The 19365-nt window shown below is 33.9% G+C and overlaps 1 protein-coding gene across 2 annotated transcripts in view; it reads right to left on the bottom strand.

The window, feature by feature from the left end:
* Nucleotides 1-19365, bottom strand: part of LOC108717032 (maltase-glucoamylase, intestinal) — a 124217-nt gene that overhangs the window by 87211 nt on the left and 17641 nt on the right. For both annotated transcript variants that reach the window (XM_018263744.2, XM_041563350.1), the window contains 14 exons: nucleotides 15711-15799; nucleotides 14952-15069; nucleotides 14745-14854; nucleotides 14402-14553; nucleotides 13445-13616; nucleotides 12317-12416; nucleotides 10794-10906; nucleotides 9417-9542; nucleotides 8140-8271; nucleotides 7022-7138; nucleotides 6383-6496; nucleotides 5257-5341; nucleotides 4574-4691; nucleotides 2475-2646 (listed from right to left, as the gene is read on the bottom strand). In XM_018263744.2, coding sequence (XP_018119233.1) covers nucleotides 2475-2646; nucleotides 4574-4691; nucleotides 5257-5341; nucleotides 6383-6496; nucleotides 7022-7138; nucleotides 8140-8271; nucleotides 9417-9542; nucleotides 10794-10906; nucleotides 12317-12416; nucleotides 13445-13616; nucleotides 14402-14553; nucleotides 14745-14854; nucleotides 14952-15069; nucleotides 15711-15799 — 1718 coding nt within the window. The remainder of the gene's footprint in view (nucleotides 1-2474; nucleotides 2647-4573; nucleotides 4692-5256; nucleotides 5342-6382; nucleotides 6497-7021; nucleotides 7139-8139; nucleotides 8272-9416; nucleotides 9543-10793; nucleotides 10907-12316; nucleotides 12417-13444; nucleotides 13617-14401; nucleotides 14554-14744; nucleotides 14855-14951; nucleotides 15070-15710; nucleotides 15800-19365) is intronic.

Genomic DNA, 19365 nt, shown 5'->3' with positions numbered 1-19365 from the left:
ATGTCCCAGTAATTGCTTTAAGGCTGCCACAGAACTAAAATGAACATGGAAGTTCTGAAGTTCTGCTGCAGAAAACTGCCCTGAACTTCATTTGGAATAATAACGTCCCTGCTAAGTAAATGTGAGAGCTGTTCACATGGGACTTTTCAGTACTTGAGGTATGTCATGTCTCCATGTTTCTGAATGGTGACTGCAATAGTCCAGTTAAGGCCCTGATCAGCTAATTGTAAGAATCTTTGTAAAATACATTACATTAAAGGAGAAGGAAAGGTTAAAACTAAGTAAGCCTTATCAGAAAGGTCCATCTAAATATACCAGTAAACCCCCAAAGTAGTGCTGCTCTGAGTCCCCTGTCAAAAGAAACACTGCATTTCTTTCCTTCTATTGTGTACACATGGGCTTCTGTATCAGACTTCCTGCCTTCAGCTTAAACCTCATTGCCCTGGGCAAGAGCATGCTCAGTTTGCTCCTTTTCCCCACCCCCTCCCTTTTCTACTGTAATCTGAGCCCAGAGCAGGGAGAGACTCAGGCAGGAAGTGATGTCACACCACATTAATACTGCAGCTCCTATCCTAAACAAACAGAGAGTTTCTAGAGCTTTTTACTCAGGTATGGAAAAACATTCTACTGAATAAATATAGCATTCTAGCTTGCACTATTGCAGCTAATCTATTGGCAATAAAATGCCTCCGTAGCTTTCCTTCTCCTTTAATCATTACATTAATCTATTCACTGGGTCTGCTTCAACAGACTCAGACTTGTAATTTCCAGCAAAAGGTTTCTCTATTATATGGGCTGAAATTGAGAACAGAGCCAGGCTTTTATATTCACAGTCGCCAGTCAGAAGAAAAATATCTGGATCCCAATATATGAGTACAAACAACCCACTTGCTCCTAACTAGAAAACTGAGCATGTAACCAGAAACAGCTTAATTCTAGCCACTTGACCCAATTATTTTCTGGTACACCCCAGGCAAACTTGCAGATTACTCAATGCACAAAAAAATATTTTGGGTCACCCATGAGGCATCTTAATATACACATCACATTGTATGGTTTATCTAACAAAAACTACTTCTATTGTATGTTCATGGTACATTTGCTAGATTTATGTGCATGTTCTCTGTATTTTCTTACACTTTAGATATGGCTAGGGCACATGTATAATGGGGTGATCAAACTGCTTCGTAAGCTTTATTTATTTTTGTCATTAAACATTTAATTTGAAGGAATCCATTTTTAGAGTTGCTTTAATTGCTTGTCATGGCTTCCTATTGTAAAGTATAGGTAACACTGCAGATGACAGATACTGGCTGTGACAAGCAAGGGCTGTTCAGAAATGCTCACATCATCATTTCTGAGTGGCTCCTCCTTTTCACCATGAGTGTCTGTCGTAGGTAGAGTGTTTGCCATGTTTTTAAATGGGAAGTGTTGAACAAAAAGGCACATATTTAAATGGTTCTTTTTAGAATTACTCTTAAAGGGTTACCATGATGCTGTAAATGCCCCTCTGTATCATTAGCATTGGCAGTAGTGATGTAGAGTATAATTTAGTTGTTATACAGGAAGACAAACAGGGATCAAATACCAATGGATTATAGAATGAAAACCTTTCTCATAGAAAATTGGAATTTTAATTTGGTGCTAAGTATTGATTTATTTGTAGCAACAGGTATAAACCTTTAGGTCAGATTTATCAAAGGTCCAGGTGAATTTTCGAAAGAAAAAAATTAAAATTTCGAGCTATATTTTGTGTACTTCGACTAGGGAATAGTCCAAATTTTATTCCAATTTGTAAAAAATTCTAAAATTCGAATATCGATATTTATGTACTATCTTAAAAATTCAACATTAACCATTCGCATTCTAAAACCTTCTGAATTGTTGTTTTAGCCTATGGGGGACCTGCTAGAGCCTATTTGGAGTCAATTGGTGGACTTTGAAAAATCTTTTTTTGGGGGAAAAAAAGAATGCACGATTCCTTCGATTCTTACCATTCGAATTTGGCTGATTATGGACCTATTTGATCGAAAACGGACCTATTCGACCAAAAAAAAACCTTTGACTTTTTGAATTTGAATTTCAATGTTTTTTCAATTAGATATATAATTATTTTATGCTCTCCTTACTTTAAAGGATCTCTGACTTGGTATAAGGGCATATTGTTCCAGGGAGCACTGTGGTGGTCTATTCACCTCAGGTGTCACAGCCCTACCTGAAGTCATGTTATGGAATGAAGAATTAATTGATGTCTGATATTTTTGTCCTGACATTACTATTACCATGTCTGTTTCTAGCAGAAATGCAAAAATAAAATATTTATCTATAGTTTCTCTTCCCAGTTTTGCTTGTGAAAGACAAATCCACTTGACAGAAAAACTAGATTATGGGGCTCTACAGATATACACACAATTTAACTCTAATTCCCATAGATGATTGTTTGTTTTGCCTTCTTATTTATGTAATATGCTTACATAAGGTATTCCAAAAAGACTGAACTCAAACATTCCTGGTATAGCCCATTTAATATCATTCCAGTTGGCAGCATTATCTCCAAGCCAATGTCCTGAATATTTGCCTGCTCCAGCAAAAGTTGAGCGAGAAAAAATAATGCTTCTTTTTCCAGGGAAAACAGCTTTGATGGCTCTGAAAATGAAAAGCCATTAATTATATGTAGGTTTTTGTAACAGTTTCTTATTTATGTTTATGCGGTAATGATGCTTTGTCTTTAATAAATCTCAAAAGCTACCAAGACAGCAAGATTTTGAGATTTTAGAAGTATACATTGTAATTAATTACTGATCAAAGTATATATGGCTGTAAAACTAAACTGCATATATTTTCTGTTAGAGTGAGATTAAATACACTGTGCTACAAAATCTAACCAACACGTCTGTATCAGATCTGCATGATTACTATTTAGGCTTGCTGCTATTTCTGTTTACAATTATATTATAAAATATATTATATAAATATTAGATTACAATGTAATAGATAAGGTATATTCTTATTAACTTCTTGTTTACATATGTATTTCTTAGCTTTGATGAAAGGAATGGGTATGTAATTAAAATAAGGCTTATCTAAGCACTTGTTATTTAATGTAAACCCTTGCTCATATTTGTATCTTGAGATAAACAGAATACTAAGGGGGTTATTTACTGAACTCTGAATGCAAAAAAATTTTTTTTTGATATAAAATCAGACTTTTAAAAAATCACAAAAATTTCGGAATTTATTAAACCCCGAGGATGTAAAAGTCTGAATCTAAAAAATCCGTCATGTCAGACCTGTCGAGTTTGCATATAAGTCAATAGGAGAAGTCCTAATGCTTTTTTGATGTGGGTTTGTGCAATACCCTGAAGTTTTCGGGCAAAAAAGTTTTCGGGGGGAAAATCTGAAAAAATTTTGAAAATCTGAAGTATATCTGAAAATTTCAATTTTTTCCTGCAAAGTTTTGGGAGAATTCAGTTGTTCTCTGAAATACAAACAGTAATTGCATGTGAAAAAGCACTTTCCCACTGTTTTAGGTGTCAATACATGCACAATGTATAGCTACAGATGGGGGCATATATACTTATGGTCGAATATCGAGGGTTAATTAACACCCGATATTTGACTGCCAAATTGAAATCCTTTGACTTCGAATATCAAAGTCGAAGGATTTACTGCAATTGGTTCTTTCAAATTTTTTTTGATCGAAGAAAAATCATTAGATCGAACGATTAAATCCTTCGAATCGTTCGATTCGAAGGATTTTAATCAATCTATCGAACGATTTTTCTTCGATCAAAAAAAAGATAGCAAAGCCTATTTGGACCTTCCCCATAGGCTAACATTTTAGGGGGTCAACGTTTTTTTCTAAAGAGACAGAACTTCGACTATCGAATGGTCGAATAGTCAAACGATTTTTAGTTTGAATCGTTCGATTCGAAGTCGAAGTCGTAGTCGAAGGTCGAAGTAGCCCATTCAATGGTCGAAATAGCCAAAAAAAACATTCGAAATTCGAAGTTTTTTTTATTCTATTCCTTCACTCAAGCTAAGTAAATGGGTCCCTAAGTGGTAAAACTTTTTATGTACAAAAATTGGGTATTATGAGTTTCTCTTAGGGGTTATGCCACAGGCATTGTTTTAAATCTCATAGTGGGACTCTGCACATGGGAAACTCTGATGGAGACAGTAAAGCAAAACTCATATAATTTACAGTATATAAGGCATCTTAGATATGGTGTGTTGTTGTTGTTGTAGTTCACAACTGTTAGACAGCCATGCTTTTATTAATACAATCATAACATACAAAAGGGGTTATGTAATAAAAGGCACTACATTTGCCCCGGAGCAGTAACCAATAGCAAAAAATCAGCAGGTAGCATTTACTGTTCACCTGTTTTAAAGCAAACATCTTATTGGTTGATATGGGTTGGGCTTCTGGGCAAACTTAGTACATTTTATAACATATAGTTTTAAGAGAGTCAATGCTTTGCTCTTCTGGTTCCCCTGTTATTTGATAATAATCTTCAAACTAAAAATCTACTGTTTTTGTTTCTAAAAATACACTAGATGATGGACTTACTCTTCAGTAGATAGAACCATTGAATATCCATATAAGTTGTGAACATCATAATGCAATCCCCATGCCTGTTTTGCATCCATGCACAAAGTCTTGGAATACATCACACGATCCTTAATTCCTTGAAAAATAACAGAAATATAAATGCATTCAGATTTTTTATAAAACTTTCTGAAACACAAGTTCTGAGCTTTTAGTACAACACAGATCCTGTTCTTAAAATACTGATTTACAAATGTGTTAATGCTTTGAGATATATCCATGCTCTTTTCACTTAAGCTATTTTAATGAACACTACTGTTCATGGTGATCAATAAGTCAAGTAGCACACAAACTCTGCCATTAACCTTTACAACCACTGTTAAAAACATTTTAGATTGGTAATTAGTGCCCTGTCGTAATCTGGTCTGTTAGACAGAGAGAATAAATAATAGAATGAAAGGGAAAGGGATTTAAAGTTATCAAGTAACAAATGTCTTTTACACAAAGTACAAATACACACATCATCAACAAAAACTATTATTTTCTTCAAGATGCAAAATCAAAACATAAGCTATGAAGAACAAGTGTGTCTAATAAATTAATGTTCAGTAAAATTATCTTAAAGGTATTGTAAATATAGGCTATTCTTTAATCCATATATATGTAAAGTGGTACAGCTCTGTTAGTATTTTATTTTATCTTACTTGGTGTGTATGGAGGATAGTTTAGCTTATTATTAGCACATCCTTTGTTTGAGCCTCTCACAAAGTTCGACACTTCATTCATATCCTGCATAAAGAAGACAGGGAATGTTAAAGTTCAGTTTAAATATGCCGACTTTTAACAATTATCGACTTGCTACGATAAGAGATAATATTATGATATCGTCATGACAAATCTTGAGTCGATTTTATTGTACACACTCTATGGAGATTGGAGCGCCTTATGTTTATGATTATATTGTGATTACTTTATTAGTATTTCTATGATACTATTACTATTATTAAGAATTGGTCAACTATATAAGGTAAAGGTTGAGGTTCACTGTGCGAGAGCTTGAGGGTGTATATATATTTTTTATCAGCCTTTAATAATGCTTATAATACCATCCAGATAGGCAGTACTGAGGAACTAAATATTAAGACCCATTTTTACACTTTCCTATTGTCTCTGTTTCTTGTGCCTACCATCATCCTTCCCCTACCCTTCAATACTATACAGCATATTTATTTTTCTAGCACTGTATATTGTCCAGTTTTCTAGAACAGACAGAATACAATGGACCGAACACAACCAATTTCCTAATGCTTATTTTGACTGCCTTAACTTTTTGAACAGTGGGCATTGAAAAGGATCTGTGACTCCTCTTCACTTCTTCCTTTGCTGATTACATTTGTGTACTTTAACAGTTAATCCATCAATAGACCACATGCTGGTTGTAGGGATTGCAAAAAACGTACAATAAGGATAAATACTGAGGGCATGGTTAACATGACAAATTGTTTTAAAAAAATTTGAAAAATCATAATTTGTAGGAACCACAAACTCTAATTAGTGAATGAAGACTGAAATACTCCTAGCTTTTGTAGTACATAAATAAATGTAGTATATGCATACTTTTAAATATTCCAGGACATTGAATATTGATATTGAATGAAGCTCTGGCCCAACCTCATAGAGACCTTTTTAAAAAATCAATGCTTTGGGTTGAGCCAAATTGTGAATGTCATTCCTATATTGACTCCTAATTCTCACAGTCTGCAAGTACTTAACCCATTCCCAGTCAATTATAATATCTAGCACAACATGTTAATAAACAATGCTACTTACAATCCAAATTCCATCATATGGCACCTGTTTGTAAAAGTCAACGCATTCCTGCACCCACCATTTAGTGCATGCCTCGTTAGTATAATCAGGAAATACTGTAATTCCAGGCCAAACCTATACAGAAAATACGTTACATAACTCAAAACATTTTTATCAACATACATACAACAAGCAACTTTAATATGAGTTAAACCTAGAATTTAGAATTAAAAATTGCAAGCTGGAAGCTTTAACTCCTACACATAAATGTCTTAGTGGCCTAAAGTCCAGCAGACAAACATGGGTGATCACATAACATTGACTTCACAGATATTACTTTTCCCCACTATGGCCCTGGCACTATGGGAGACTTTACTTTTCATATGAAAAACAGTTGCAGCATAGTGGAAAAAGCTTCTGTAACAAGGCCGGCAATGTATATGCAATTTCATATATTAACGTGCCTTAACTACAATATATTCTTCCTTCCTATTTACTCAAATGAATTTGGATGAAATTTTACAGATTTTCATGTAGTTTTGTACATTTTTGAGTCATGACTGATTTTGATTGGAAAACATTCAACTTCATATTATTATTCTTATTTTTTTTTGGAATAAACTCTTTCATTATCCTGTTTTTTTAATCACAGTAACTTACCTCTCCAACAAGTGGTGTTACCCCATCTGACTCATTAACCCATACTCCTAGATTATTTCCTCGTTCATAGGCTACATAAGGTCCATCAATAAGTGGAGTATTGGCAACGGCAGGATCCTGAAAGAAGTATTTAATACTTTAATAATATCATCAATTTATAATTTCCCAATGAAACACTTCCATCTTGTTCCAAAATAAGAAACAAACCCCAAAAATTTTCAAAAATTCGAATATAAAAAGGTCTGAAATATTTCCATTTAAAATGTTAGACAAGGTTGTTTAATACTTTACATTTTCTCAGATGGCAATCAAAAACCTCTAGCAGCTACTTTCATTGCTGTAAGCATAACAATTTACATAAAAAACATGTGATGCTGGTGGTGGTTCAAAGTTGATGTTACACCAAGCCTGGTGCCAGATAAGACATGTAATCACTGTGTGAAAATCTTGTAAAGAACCCAGGTAGGTTCACTCTCGTTACGTGGACTTTTGACTCCCCAGTGATACTTGGCAGTGCAGCTTATTACTGCAAGTTCTCTCAATAGTTCATAGTTCTGGATATAACTGATATAAACTAATAGTCACCTAATTACCTGTGTGGCACTTACCAGTACCTAGTAGTGCACTTTACATTTTTTTTTTATACTGTCTCTTTTGCATTAAAAAGTAAGGAACATACCCCTATGTTCAACAAGAGCCTAGAGATTTATCTATAATTGTAAGTAAAACAAAATCTACAGAATAGATTCCCTTTAGATCCACTTCTAGTACTCATGACACCTTCATGCTTGCCCCTTTAAATTTATCCTGCATCATTTGTATTCAAGTTTCCACACAGTTCTGAAATACTTCACAGGCTGGGGTTTAAACCATTGATAAAGTGTTCTGGTTTGAACAGTCTCAGTACTTCAGGATTTAAGCCCCAACAGAGGGAATACCTATTTTCTGATAGCATTATGAATAGTTGCTATTTGTGTTTTTAAGCTAGTAATATTAAATATCATATGTACTAAAATCTGCATACAAACACAAATATTTACTGCTCATGCAATAGTAATTCGCAACATATCAGTCTATAAATGATTTATTTTCTGAGAGGCTAAGAAAAAGTAGTTTACCAGTATGATGATATATCTCTGCCCATGGGCATGCAAATCTTCAGCAAATGAGGGAAGGTCTTTAAACTTAACCTTGTCATAGGTAAAATCTTTTCTGTCTTCCATATAGTCAATGTCAGTAAACTGAACATCCTAAACAAAAAAGTAAGAGTGGTAAGGTAAAGTTAAAACATTATTTTGCAGACGCAAAACCAACCCTTTCTTTTTTCTTGTGCCCCGTTTAAAGCTTTGCTAGTAGTGATGAGTAAACATGTCAAAATTTAAAAAAAAAATAAACTCATTAAAGTCAATGGGTGTTTTTTAATGCGTGACTAATTTTTCACGTGCAACAATTTTTTTCACTCCAAATGCATTAAAGTCAATGAATGTTTTTTTTGAATGGTAATTTTTTTTTCAAATGCATTAAAGTCAATGAGCGTTTTTTCTTATGGTGATTTTTTTTCTCCAAATTTTCTGTGGCATATTTTTGCCATTGTTTCTTGAAAAAATTAGTATATGGCGAAATTCAAAATTAAGCCGCAAATCCATGGCTGTCGAATAAATTCGCTCATCACTATTTGCTAGTCCTATAAAGCCAGTACTATTAAAGGTGCAAAAGGACCACACAGAGCCGAAAACGTCGATAATAAATTTCGTTATTTTTTGACACTATGCTAAGACCTGTTTGGTGCGTTTTTTTTCTTTAGTTACTATATATATATATATATATATATATAGGGGCACATTTATATCGTTAAATAACCACAGTAGCAACAACTTCTAGCACCACATTATAAAGCTGAATATGGATGATGTAGCCATGAGCTGAGATTTGAGCCTGTATAAGTTTAAAACCTTGTGTAGAAACCATTGCACAGTGTATGTAGTAAAACTCCATTGTGGAGCAATGTAGATTTCAGCCATGTTGAAATGCTAAATGAATAAAATTTAATTTTGTTAGCTAATATATCAGTGGACGACTTGCTGTTGTAGGATGAATAACAAGTATTATGGTGCCACCTATTACCTGTCTGACAGATTTCTTATGTTATCTTAGATATTCAATAATTTATTGTGCATCTCATTTGACCTAACAATTTTTACATGCTGCAAATCCAGTTTATTCTTGACATAAAGCATCAGGCATTAGTTAACCAGGGGAAAGTGTTATATCTAAAGGCAAGTGATTCATTGATTTCATTACTGTTGATACCTGCATGGTTCACTGACTTTAACTGCCTTTGTATTTTATTACAAGATAAATATTCTTAACAAATCCGAAATGTTGTTACTCTTACATATGGTATTCCGATGGCTCTGTTTCGTTCCACCACTTGTTTTACTTCATCAAGAGACTTGTAGCCCCAGCGACTCAAATGAAAGCCAAGTGTCCAATATGCAGGCATATATGGTCTTCCAATAAGCTTTAAAAGACATAGATAATACATTTTAAGATATATTTTGGTTTAAATAGGATTTAATAACACAGTGTTCATGCAGTTGTGATGAAATAATGCTTGAAATGTATCTTTAGTAAAACATGGGTTGTTGGCATATTTGAGGTTGTGAAGTAAAAAATACCTAGGGCATTATGTTTAGAAGGACTAATAATATCCACGAGTGCTACATATGGAACGACTGTGCTAGGCATTATGATCACCATTGAAAGCTTGGGAATCTTGCATGGGTAGTTGGAATGGGGAATGCACTGTGCATGGAAGAATATTTCTATGTAATTAAATGGATATGTAAAAATGTGATTTTTCTTCTGCTTGAAATGTCTAACCAGACATGGCATAAAAAGTGCTCAAGATGAAACATGGGGAGGACCATTTATTAAAGGTTGAATTCTAGTGGCTTTTTGAAACCACAAATAAATTCTATTTCTCTAAAATTACAAATGCCATGAAAGTTATTGAAAGATCCGAATATAAAAAGTACTAACATATAAGGAATATTTATCAAGGGTCGAATTTTGAAAAACTTCGAAATTCAAATTCAAAAAGACCAACCGAAATTAAGTCAAAGTTTTTTTTGGTCGAATAGGTCAGATTTAGATTGAATATGTTCATATTCAGTGAATTTGATTCGTTCGAATCGAAGGAATAAGCACATTCAATCTAATTCGATTCGAATTAGAAAAAACGTAGATTTTTTGATTCCAATTAGGTTCTAGGAGGTCCCCCATAGGCTAAAATAGCAATGCTGCAGGTTTTAGATGGTGAATGGTTGAATTTTTAAAGAGACACTACATGATTAATTTCGATATTTGAATTTACAATTTTTTTTCAAACTCAAATCGAATTTTGACTATTCCCTAGTCAAATTACACAAAAAATAGCTTGAAATTTAAATTTTTTTCATTCAAAAATTCAAAAAACTTGATCAATCAATTAGAGTTTTCGGGTTGTTAACCCTGAACTTGCTGATTCAAGTTTTTCCCATTTAGAATTAAAAACCATTTGAGTTGTGAGTTCATTCTAGTTCATTAGAGGAATATAAAACTCTAAATTGAAGAAAAACAAATTTCTAGAGAAAAATGTTATTCGTTAAAGATATAGAAATAATAATTTTAGTATATCAGCCCCGTAGTGTTTCCTGATTTTGCTTTTCACATGTATGTGCATGTGTGTGTTATTTAACAAAAATGGAAGTGTGGAAGATGTGATGCTCACTTCTAAGTATTCCATTACTACTTGCTCTGGACTGTTTCCTACAAAGACGTAGAAATCAAGGATGCCTCCTATAGTTCGGTATGTAATTGCTGGTGCTGGCTGAACTGTTACTTCTGCAAAGAAATAAAATCATAAAGAAAATTAATTGCATACAGAATCTCAGATTCTAAGTTAAAAAAGTCTACAATTTTCACCTTAATGGGGGAATATAATACAGTATATGTTGCTAATGGAAACTTTTTTTTCAATGCGAATAAATGTTCACGTTGCCAACAATGTTGCCTCTGTACGAATGTAACAAACAGTTTGTAAACCCTTTGCCCCTTCACACAACAGTAGGATAATGATTGAGAATTTTGTAGTTTTGATATTGTGCAGTGTATGTAATAAAACTTCTTATTGAAAAAGTTATGTTTGCTCTAAAAGTTTATGCCACATTCAAGCATGTCTTAGAAGTGCACAATGTGCAATTAATATTTGCAATGCAATAAAATTCTAATGAAGAATATAACATTTTGCCATGCAAATTTTTTATTCTTATTTGTGCGCAAATTTGATCTCTTTCCCCTTAGTGCTTAAAAAAATACAAAAATTAAGATCCCCTTGTAACTACAAGAAAAACAAAAAACAACTTCAAGACACATTCAAAAATATTCAATACGTTTGCAAATCATTCCAATTAATCCCATAACAAATATAAAAGAAAATTCTTTCCTCAAAACATTATTCTGCAGTCTTATTTACTATAGTTTGGAGAAGGCAATTAAGACAGTGTGCTGTGAGTGTAAACAAATATGCTGTTGACATTAAGGAGGTTATTTACTAAAATCTGATTTCATTTTTTTTATAAAAAAAAACCTGACTTGTACATGACCTTGAGATGTTTGAGATAGCGGATTTTCAGATTCTGGCTTTTTGCAGCATTGGGGTATCGTAATTCAAGTTTCTTTCCCACAAAAAATTCAAGTTTTTGCCCCAAAAAGCCCAATAAAAAAAATAGAATTTTACTTAATAATCACATAATCTCTTTCATCTGTCATGTCCACTGTATTGTATTTTTTCTATTTCTTGTAAAAGCAATCATTATTCAATCACCTTGTGCTCCAGCCATTCACTTTGAATTCAGAATTGCTATTTAGCATTATCAACATTTTTCAGCAAGGGTTATTGGCAGTATATCTCCTGTTATACTGTATCTTATAAATTATAGATGATGATATGATATGATGACAACCTGATCCTGAACATCTAGCTACCATACTATCTTTCAAGCAGTTTTTTTTTAAGAATTTCTTGCTATACTCAGGGATCCTCTGATCATAACTGGACTTCAGTTACCGTATGTCATAGGTCAAATAACTGTTCAAATATGTGCCATATAATGTATGTATATTTCTGTGCTGTTTGCTCTTTTATGTATGTGCCTAAAATCAATGATCCCGGCAGCCAAATATTACTTGAATTAACAAACTGTATTTTTTGATAGAAACCATTTTGTTTCTTTATTTAAGTTAACTACTTACCCATAGCATTGCTGTTCATTAAGAAAACTCCAAAAGAAGACCCATCTGTATCTTCCAAACACAGAAAAAATGTGTGTGCACCATATAAGTTATATCCATCCTGGAAAAAGAAACAGATCAAGCTAAATCCTTTAATACTGTAGCTCACATTTTTATCAATTAAGGCAACAACAATTTTTTTTTTATAATTACTAAAGTACTTTACTCTCTATAAAATACTTTTGCTGATTAAAAGGGAACCCCCTAATTTACCCCACAATGCAATTCTACATATGGCATGTTGATCAGCTGGCTTCTATTGCATTGATTTAAAATACAGATCCAGATGCAGAGAATAGAAAAAAAGAAAAATAATTTCTGCTTTTTAAAACCACTGGGATTTTTATTATGCAATGTATGTTAGAAAAGGTTTGATTGGAATAAAATCAAGCTGGAATTCATGACTAATGGGACATGTATAATAATGAATTGATACAAATTTGCAGAGTAAAATCTAGAACAATACAATGGCTTAAATGTTGGATTTAGCTCACTGCTTTTTATTCTGTTTTCCAGATAAGTTAATCATATGCAGTCTTTATTGGTGAACACACTGTTCATTTTAAAGGTAGAAAGTTTGGCTTTGTGTATTATATTCTACCATTAAGCCCAATTTAGCCTTTATTTTGTAGAAGCCCAGGTATCTTCAAAAAGTTATGCATTAGAAAATATTGCTTCTTTTATATACTGGTCCAATAGGAAGACATCATAATCTTTAATACACTTGTTATTCTCTTACCCAAAAAATTATAAAATATCACAATTAATTTTTGTTCAGCATTACTAAACTCAGCTGCCTGAACATATTATGCAACTTTCGTAATTGATAGGTCCCGAATTCTGAAATTTGTTTGTAAGTGTTTGTATGTGTTTGTTACAGTATTTAGCCTATTGAAGAATACTTTTTAAACTGTTATACTTAAACAAACTTAAAGCAAGCTCACTGAGGGTTTTGTTTATAATTGCTCATTGCAAGCTATTTGTTTGAAGGCTTAGTAGCTTAGGTGCTATATACAAAACTGAGACACTGTAAATATAGCACATAATGAGCTTGTGGTCATTTAGTAAATTATAAAAACAAGTACTAACACCATTGGGAAATTCATCTCTTGTAAATATAGCCCATTTTTTCCAATACGTATCATGTTTATACTGTCTGTGAACATGTTCCCCCAAGCCATAAATGTTAGAACTTGGTAATTTAATGGAGAGCTGCAAGACTTGGTCAGCGTAAAGAAGTGGCCCGATTGTAGAATCAAACCTGGTAAAACACAAACACAAAAAGTGAATATTTATTTTGTTTATTTATTTAAAGTGCTCACAATCCCTAGGTATAATATTAATGAATAATGGGAGACTTTTAAACCCCACCATTGCTTAAATAAGAGCACTTTTCATAGCAATTAAAGCAGGTATATTCAAAGATAGGTATTTAAAAATCACTTATTTGCTGATTTAAATGATCCTGGTATTTAAACCAAGGTTTTTAACATGCAATTCTTCATGTCTTCTTAAAAAAGACATTCCATCAGACTGGTGAAACGCAATTTAGAACTTTAGAATATGCATTTACATATAAAGTCCTATAAAGTCATAAAGTCCAATGGCAGTGACACATGGGTTGTTCCCCTCTGTCGTCCATAAAAACCCAATGCTGCTACAAATAGTTTATGTGCTGACATTGCTTCTTGACAAAATGTGGAACTCTGTTGCAAACTGAGGGCATGTCTTTTCAGATGGAGTGTTTGGATACTTTGGTATTTAAATTCTGGCCACATAGTAAACACTGTTCATACTGAACATTTGAAAGAGTTTAACCACATCATATACAGCAATACTATTGGGGTAACTGCAATAAAAATACAGACATGCTTACCTTTATTAAGTTTATTGTCACAACTGTAAAACATGTGCTAAAGAGTTTGTCATCAGAATAATAGGTTCCTTAAATAAACAGCAGCAATCCAAAAAATAAAGCATTGATAAGGTCAGATAACAAAAAGAAAAAAGTGTTTTTCCTTTCATGAAATCACTAAGCCGACTTACAGAATTCTGGAATTTGATTTTCTCATCACTTGGATTCCAAAAGGTTTGTGTATCAGGTTGAAGTCATAATTTGTATTTGATGCAGCTGAACCTGTAAAGTCTTTTATGTGTTCATGGGGAACTTCAAATCGCTTGTTTTTAGGGTCAGTAATCTGTTTTGGAATAGATAGGAAACATAAGGTTGATACACATTCAAAATTATTATTAATGTGATCAGTTACACTTTTAGAAAGAGTTTAAAATTGGCACCCAAAACTGAAATACAGTGAAGAAATGGTAATATTTGTTATTTTAGCTAATTTATGTTTTTTAATCAACATTATAGAAAAAATATATTACCAACCTTGAATCTAAATCGATTATTTGATTGTTTTTCTGCTGTTAGGAGTAATTCTTCAATGTTGTTTTCATACACCATGGGAGCAGGCAGCCTTTGTAGATTTGCTTCAAATCCTGCATAAATATCACACAGTCATTATTTGTGTGTTTTTGAATTATTTTAGGGCCCTTTTCCTGTCAACTGTTTTTTTAGAAAGGTGAGGCAATATACCTGCTTTGGTATCTTTTGTTCCCTTCACTTCATAACCATGAGCATTTGTAAAAAAGCACCATGGAACATTAATTAATTCGTGAGGACTCCAACAGCAGCCCCTTTGTATGCAGATTTCCTATTGAGGTAGAAAAAGAGATACGGATTTTATGGACATGGATGATTTAATTTAATTTATTTACTGATTATAACATTCATTGTTCATATAACAACTACACAGGCCTAAAAAAAAACACTTGATCATTATGTCACTTTTGATGTTGGTTTGTTGACATCCTGCATCCAGCATGTGACACCCTTGCAGCAGGATCTGTACAAACTGCCAAGATTAAAACAAAATTGGAGTTTTCAACTTAACACATGAAATTACAAGGACTAGTCCAACTGCCATCTTGGAGTCAGGAGGACATTTTATTCCACTCTGAGACAAATTGAAGAGGCTTCAGATGGGTTTTTTTTTACCCTCCTTTGAAATGAATAGCAGTTAGTTTTCATTTTGATAAAAAAGTTGATATCACTTGTCATCAGTCATTTTATTTAGACAAACAAGTTGAAATTAATGGATGCATCTTTTTACAATGTACATTACAATATTTCTATGCATCTACATCTACAGTTATAATTGTATAAACAAAGTACCTTAACAATTTATTTTCTCAGCTGTTCTCATACCTGTTAATTAGACTTTGACATGAAGAAATACTGAACACAGACAATATAATACTGCCACAATATGTAATTTCTATAAATTAAATGTACCTGAGAAGCAACTTCTTCTGGGATACAGTCTATCCTGTCATTGATATTTATGTTTTGACATTGGGGCTCAAATGGAGGATCCCCGGTACCTAGAATTTAAAAAAAAAAAATATATATGTTTAAATATATTTAAATAACAATATTTTCTTCACTGACAAAGTACTCCTAGCATATGCATCTCCAAGTGTGTGCAGAAATAGGATCTATTACCCAGAATGCTCGGGAGTGTCCTTGATAAGGGATCTTACCATACCTTAAGACTGATAAAAACATTTAAATATTAAATAAACCCAATAGGATTGTTTTGCCATAATATGAATTTATTCAGCTTAGATACCATCCATTACAATGTACTGTTTTTATACTATTGCAGAGAAAAAGAAAATAATTTGTAAAAACTAGAAATAGTAATAATTAGTAACATTAGAACTACATGGAAGATGGGCATCCTTTAACCCTTTAAGCGCCAGCAGAATTTTCTTTCTAGTATTTTATCTCCCACATAGAATTAAGTACCAAGAAAACACATCCTATGAATGCCAGGGGTCTACTGAACAGTTTGATTACCATTTTCATAGGATTACCAAAGAATCTTGCATTTAGAGACTCCAAATTGAAGCTTTTCCCCGGAAGTCACTTCAGCTACTGAAAATTCAACACATTTACTGAATTTTTTGGGAAGTAAAAATTGATTAAATATCTGAAAATTCCCTCAAAGCTTCCACTTTTTAGCATTGTATCTCCCTAATAGAATTAGGCACCAAGAGAAAACATCCTAAATATGAATGGCAGGGGTCCACTGAACATTTTTATGCTCATTTTTAGGGATGGGCGAATTTTTTCGCCTTGTTTCACTGTAAAAATTATCGTCTTTGACCGAATTTTGTTGACGCCCCTAGCGGAAATCTACTAAAGGACAAAGTGACTAATTCGCCAATTTACTAATGGGCAATGGCATTATTTCGCTAGAGAAGGAGATAGACTCTAGCTGGACCCTAACGCCAGGTGAAGTTGTGCTCTGGCAAACGAACGTAACTACGCTAATTCACTAAGATTGAGATTTGACTGAATGTTACCTCTTGTGCCAGACTTGCCTTCGTCAGCTCAGACCAGGCGAAGTGCCCAAAAATCACTGGCATCTTTCTGCAAAAGATCGTAAATTTTTTTTGGGGTACCTGGCTTCCCCCTTAATTTCCTAATATATGGCACATAAACTATACACTGGGCTCATGTGTAGGGCAATATAACAACTCTAGTTTATTTAATTAAGGTTCCCTGGGCTTGTGTAGTGAAATGTATTGGCTGCAATATATACGTCCATGTAACTTTAACTTCCCAGCATGTGCAAATTAGCCAACGCTATCGTAACTTCGGTGCCCTGGACGCAACTTCAGATTTTCGTGAATTAGCGTTGTCCAGCAATGTTAGCGAAGCCGTCGCTGGCGCAATTTTGGAGGTAAGTAAATTTGCCCCATAGACTTTAATGGTCGTCGGCAACATTTTGCGGCGGTGAATTTTAGCCGAAACTAAATGGGTCAAATTCACCCAAGCCTTCTCATTTTGCATAGGATTACCAAATTAAGTTAGTGAATATAAATTGCCCCCAAAAATCACTTTTGCTAATAAATAATCATCACATTTACTGCATTTTTTGGCAAGGTAAAAACACAAAAAAATATGTTGACCCCCCCAAAGCCATATATTTTTGAAAGTACACATTCAGACAAATCTAAAATGGGTAAGTATGTCTTTCTACTTTAAACGAGTCGTAATGCTGTCCAAAATTTTCTGGTTTTGATGAAATATTTGAAAATTTCCTCAGCTTGCAATTTCTAGGATCTTATCTTCCTCATCAAATAAGGCACCAAGAAAAAACATCCTAAATATGAATGCCAAGGGTTAGCTGAACATTTTGATGCCCATTGTGCATAGGATTATCAAGGTATCTGGTGTTTAGAGTCCCCAAAATGAGAGATCATTTGGAGATCATTTGAAAATCAACACATTTACTTCATTTTTTGTGGGATAAAAACACAAAAAGATACAAAACCATATATTTTTGGAAAGTACACCTTTAGCCAAATCCAAAATGGGTAACCATGTCTTACTACTCCAGACTGCGGAGTCGCAATGCTTTCCCAAAATAGTCGGTTTTGATGAACTACCTGAAAATCGCCTCAAGATTTCCACTTTCTTGCATCTTATCTCCCTCATAGCATTATGAACCGAGAGAAAACATCCTAAATATGAATGGCAGGGGTCAACTTAACAGGATTGTGCATAGGATTACCAAAGTATCTGGTGTTTAAAGACCACAAAATGAAGTTAACGCATACACATTTTCCCAAAAGTCAATTCATCTATTGAAGAATTGTCACATTAACTGCATTTTGTGCAAGGTAAAAACACAACAAAATATGTTGACCCCCTCAAAATATATTTTTGGAAAGTACACATTCAGTTGAATCCCAAATGGGTAACCATATCTTTCTACTCTAAACTACTGACACTGACAATATTTTCTCTAAATTGATGGCTTTGATAAAATAGCTGAAAATCAGGCTTTAACTTTCTAGCATTGTATCTCCCTCATAGCATTAGGTACCAAGAGGAAACATCCTTAACACCAGAGGTCTGCTGAACAGTTTGAGGACCAATATGCTTAGATTTGCCAAATGATGTGGTGCAGTATGCAATTAGTGCCTATAACTTTTCATGTCTGACATTCTGGCAGCTGCAATATGTGCTGCACCTATGGGGCCCCTGGGCCCCAGTGGCTACTTTTTCCTGCACTATGTCACCTAGGGCTTCTGAGCGAACTGGAAAGGAGCAAAGAGCTTGCAAATCTGCTCCTCTGCTCCCCCAACTGGAAGTGCTGCAATAGGTAGAATCTACATTTTTTGTCACTTAGGTACTTTTCCAATGGACAGCATTTTGCCCAGGTGCAAGGTAAAAGTGGCAATAAACAGAAGAAAAACTAGTAACACCAGTAGGCAAATTACTAAAGGTCGACTGTTAGTAGTATCAGAGCTTTTTGAAACCATGATAAACTCTATTTCTCTAAAATCACAAATGCCATGAAAGTACACCTCCTAAAAGAGACTAGAATAAATTCCTCTTTATTAGGAGTATTTTTATATGTACCTTTAAAGCACAGAAGAGTAAAGGGAAAGAATTATATGACTTTTCAATCTTTCCTAATTAGGTACTTAGGCATTAAGCAATTTAATGTAATTGGCACTGGCAGCTGTGAACAGCCAGTGAAAATACTGTTGCATGCTTTTCCACCTGGTTCCTAGGAAATGTAATTATTTAGGATAAATATATATAGAAAATGTTAATTTTTATTTCAAAACTAGATGAGTAGAAGATGAGTGCAGCAGGGTCCATTGGAGTCAATGTGTAAGGACTCACCCTGGTGGTCTAGTGGGCGGCGGGGTCGCCCGCCTCGTCTCCAGCGGGGACGCTGCCGCATGCTGCCTCTCTCCTCCTGTGCTGGCTTCCCTATGATGCGCAGCGCACACTTCTGGGTTTAAGAGCCAGCGTGATGATGTCATATCGCTTGGCGCGAAATTCAAACAGTATTTAAAGGGATTCTTGTATTGAACACATTGCCCGTTGTTATGTTCTATTTGTTAGTTCCTGGTGCTTATTC

This window comes from Xenopus laevis, chromosome 5L (genome assembly GCF_017654675.1).
Source record: "Xenopus laevis strain J_2021 chromosome 5L, Xenopus_laevis_v10.1, whole genome shotgun sequence".
In the NCBI taxonomy this organism is placed as follows: Eukaryota; Metazoa; Chordata; class Amphibia; order Anura; family Pipidae; genus Xenopus; species Xenopus laevis.
Note: the sequence above shows the minus strand (reverse complement) of the source record. Positions and strands in the feature narration are given on the sequence as shown.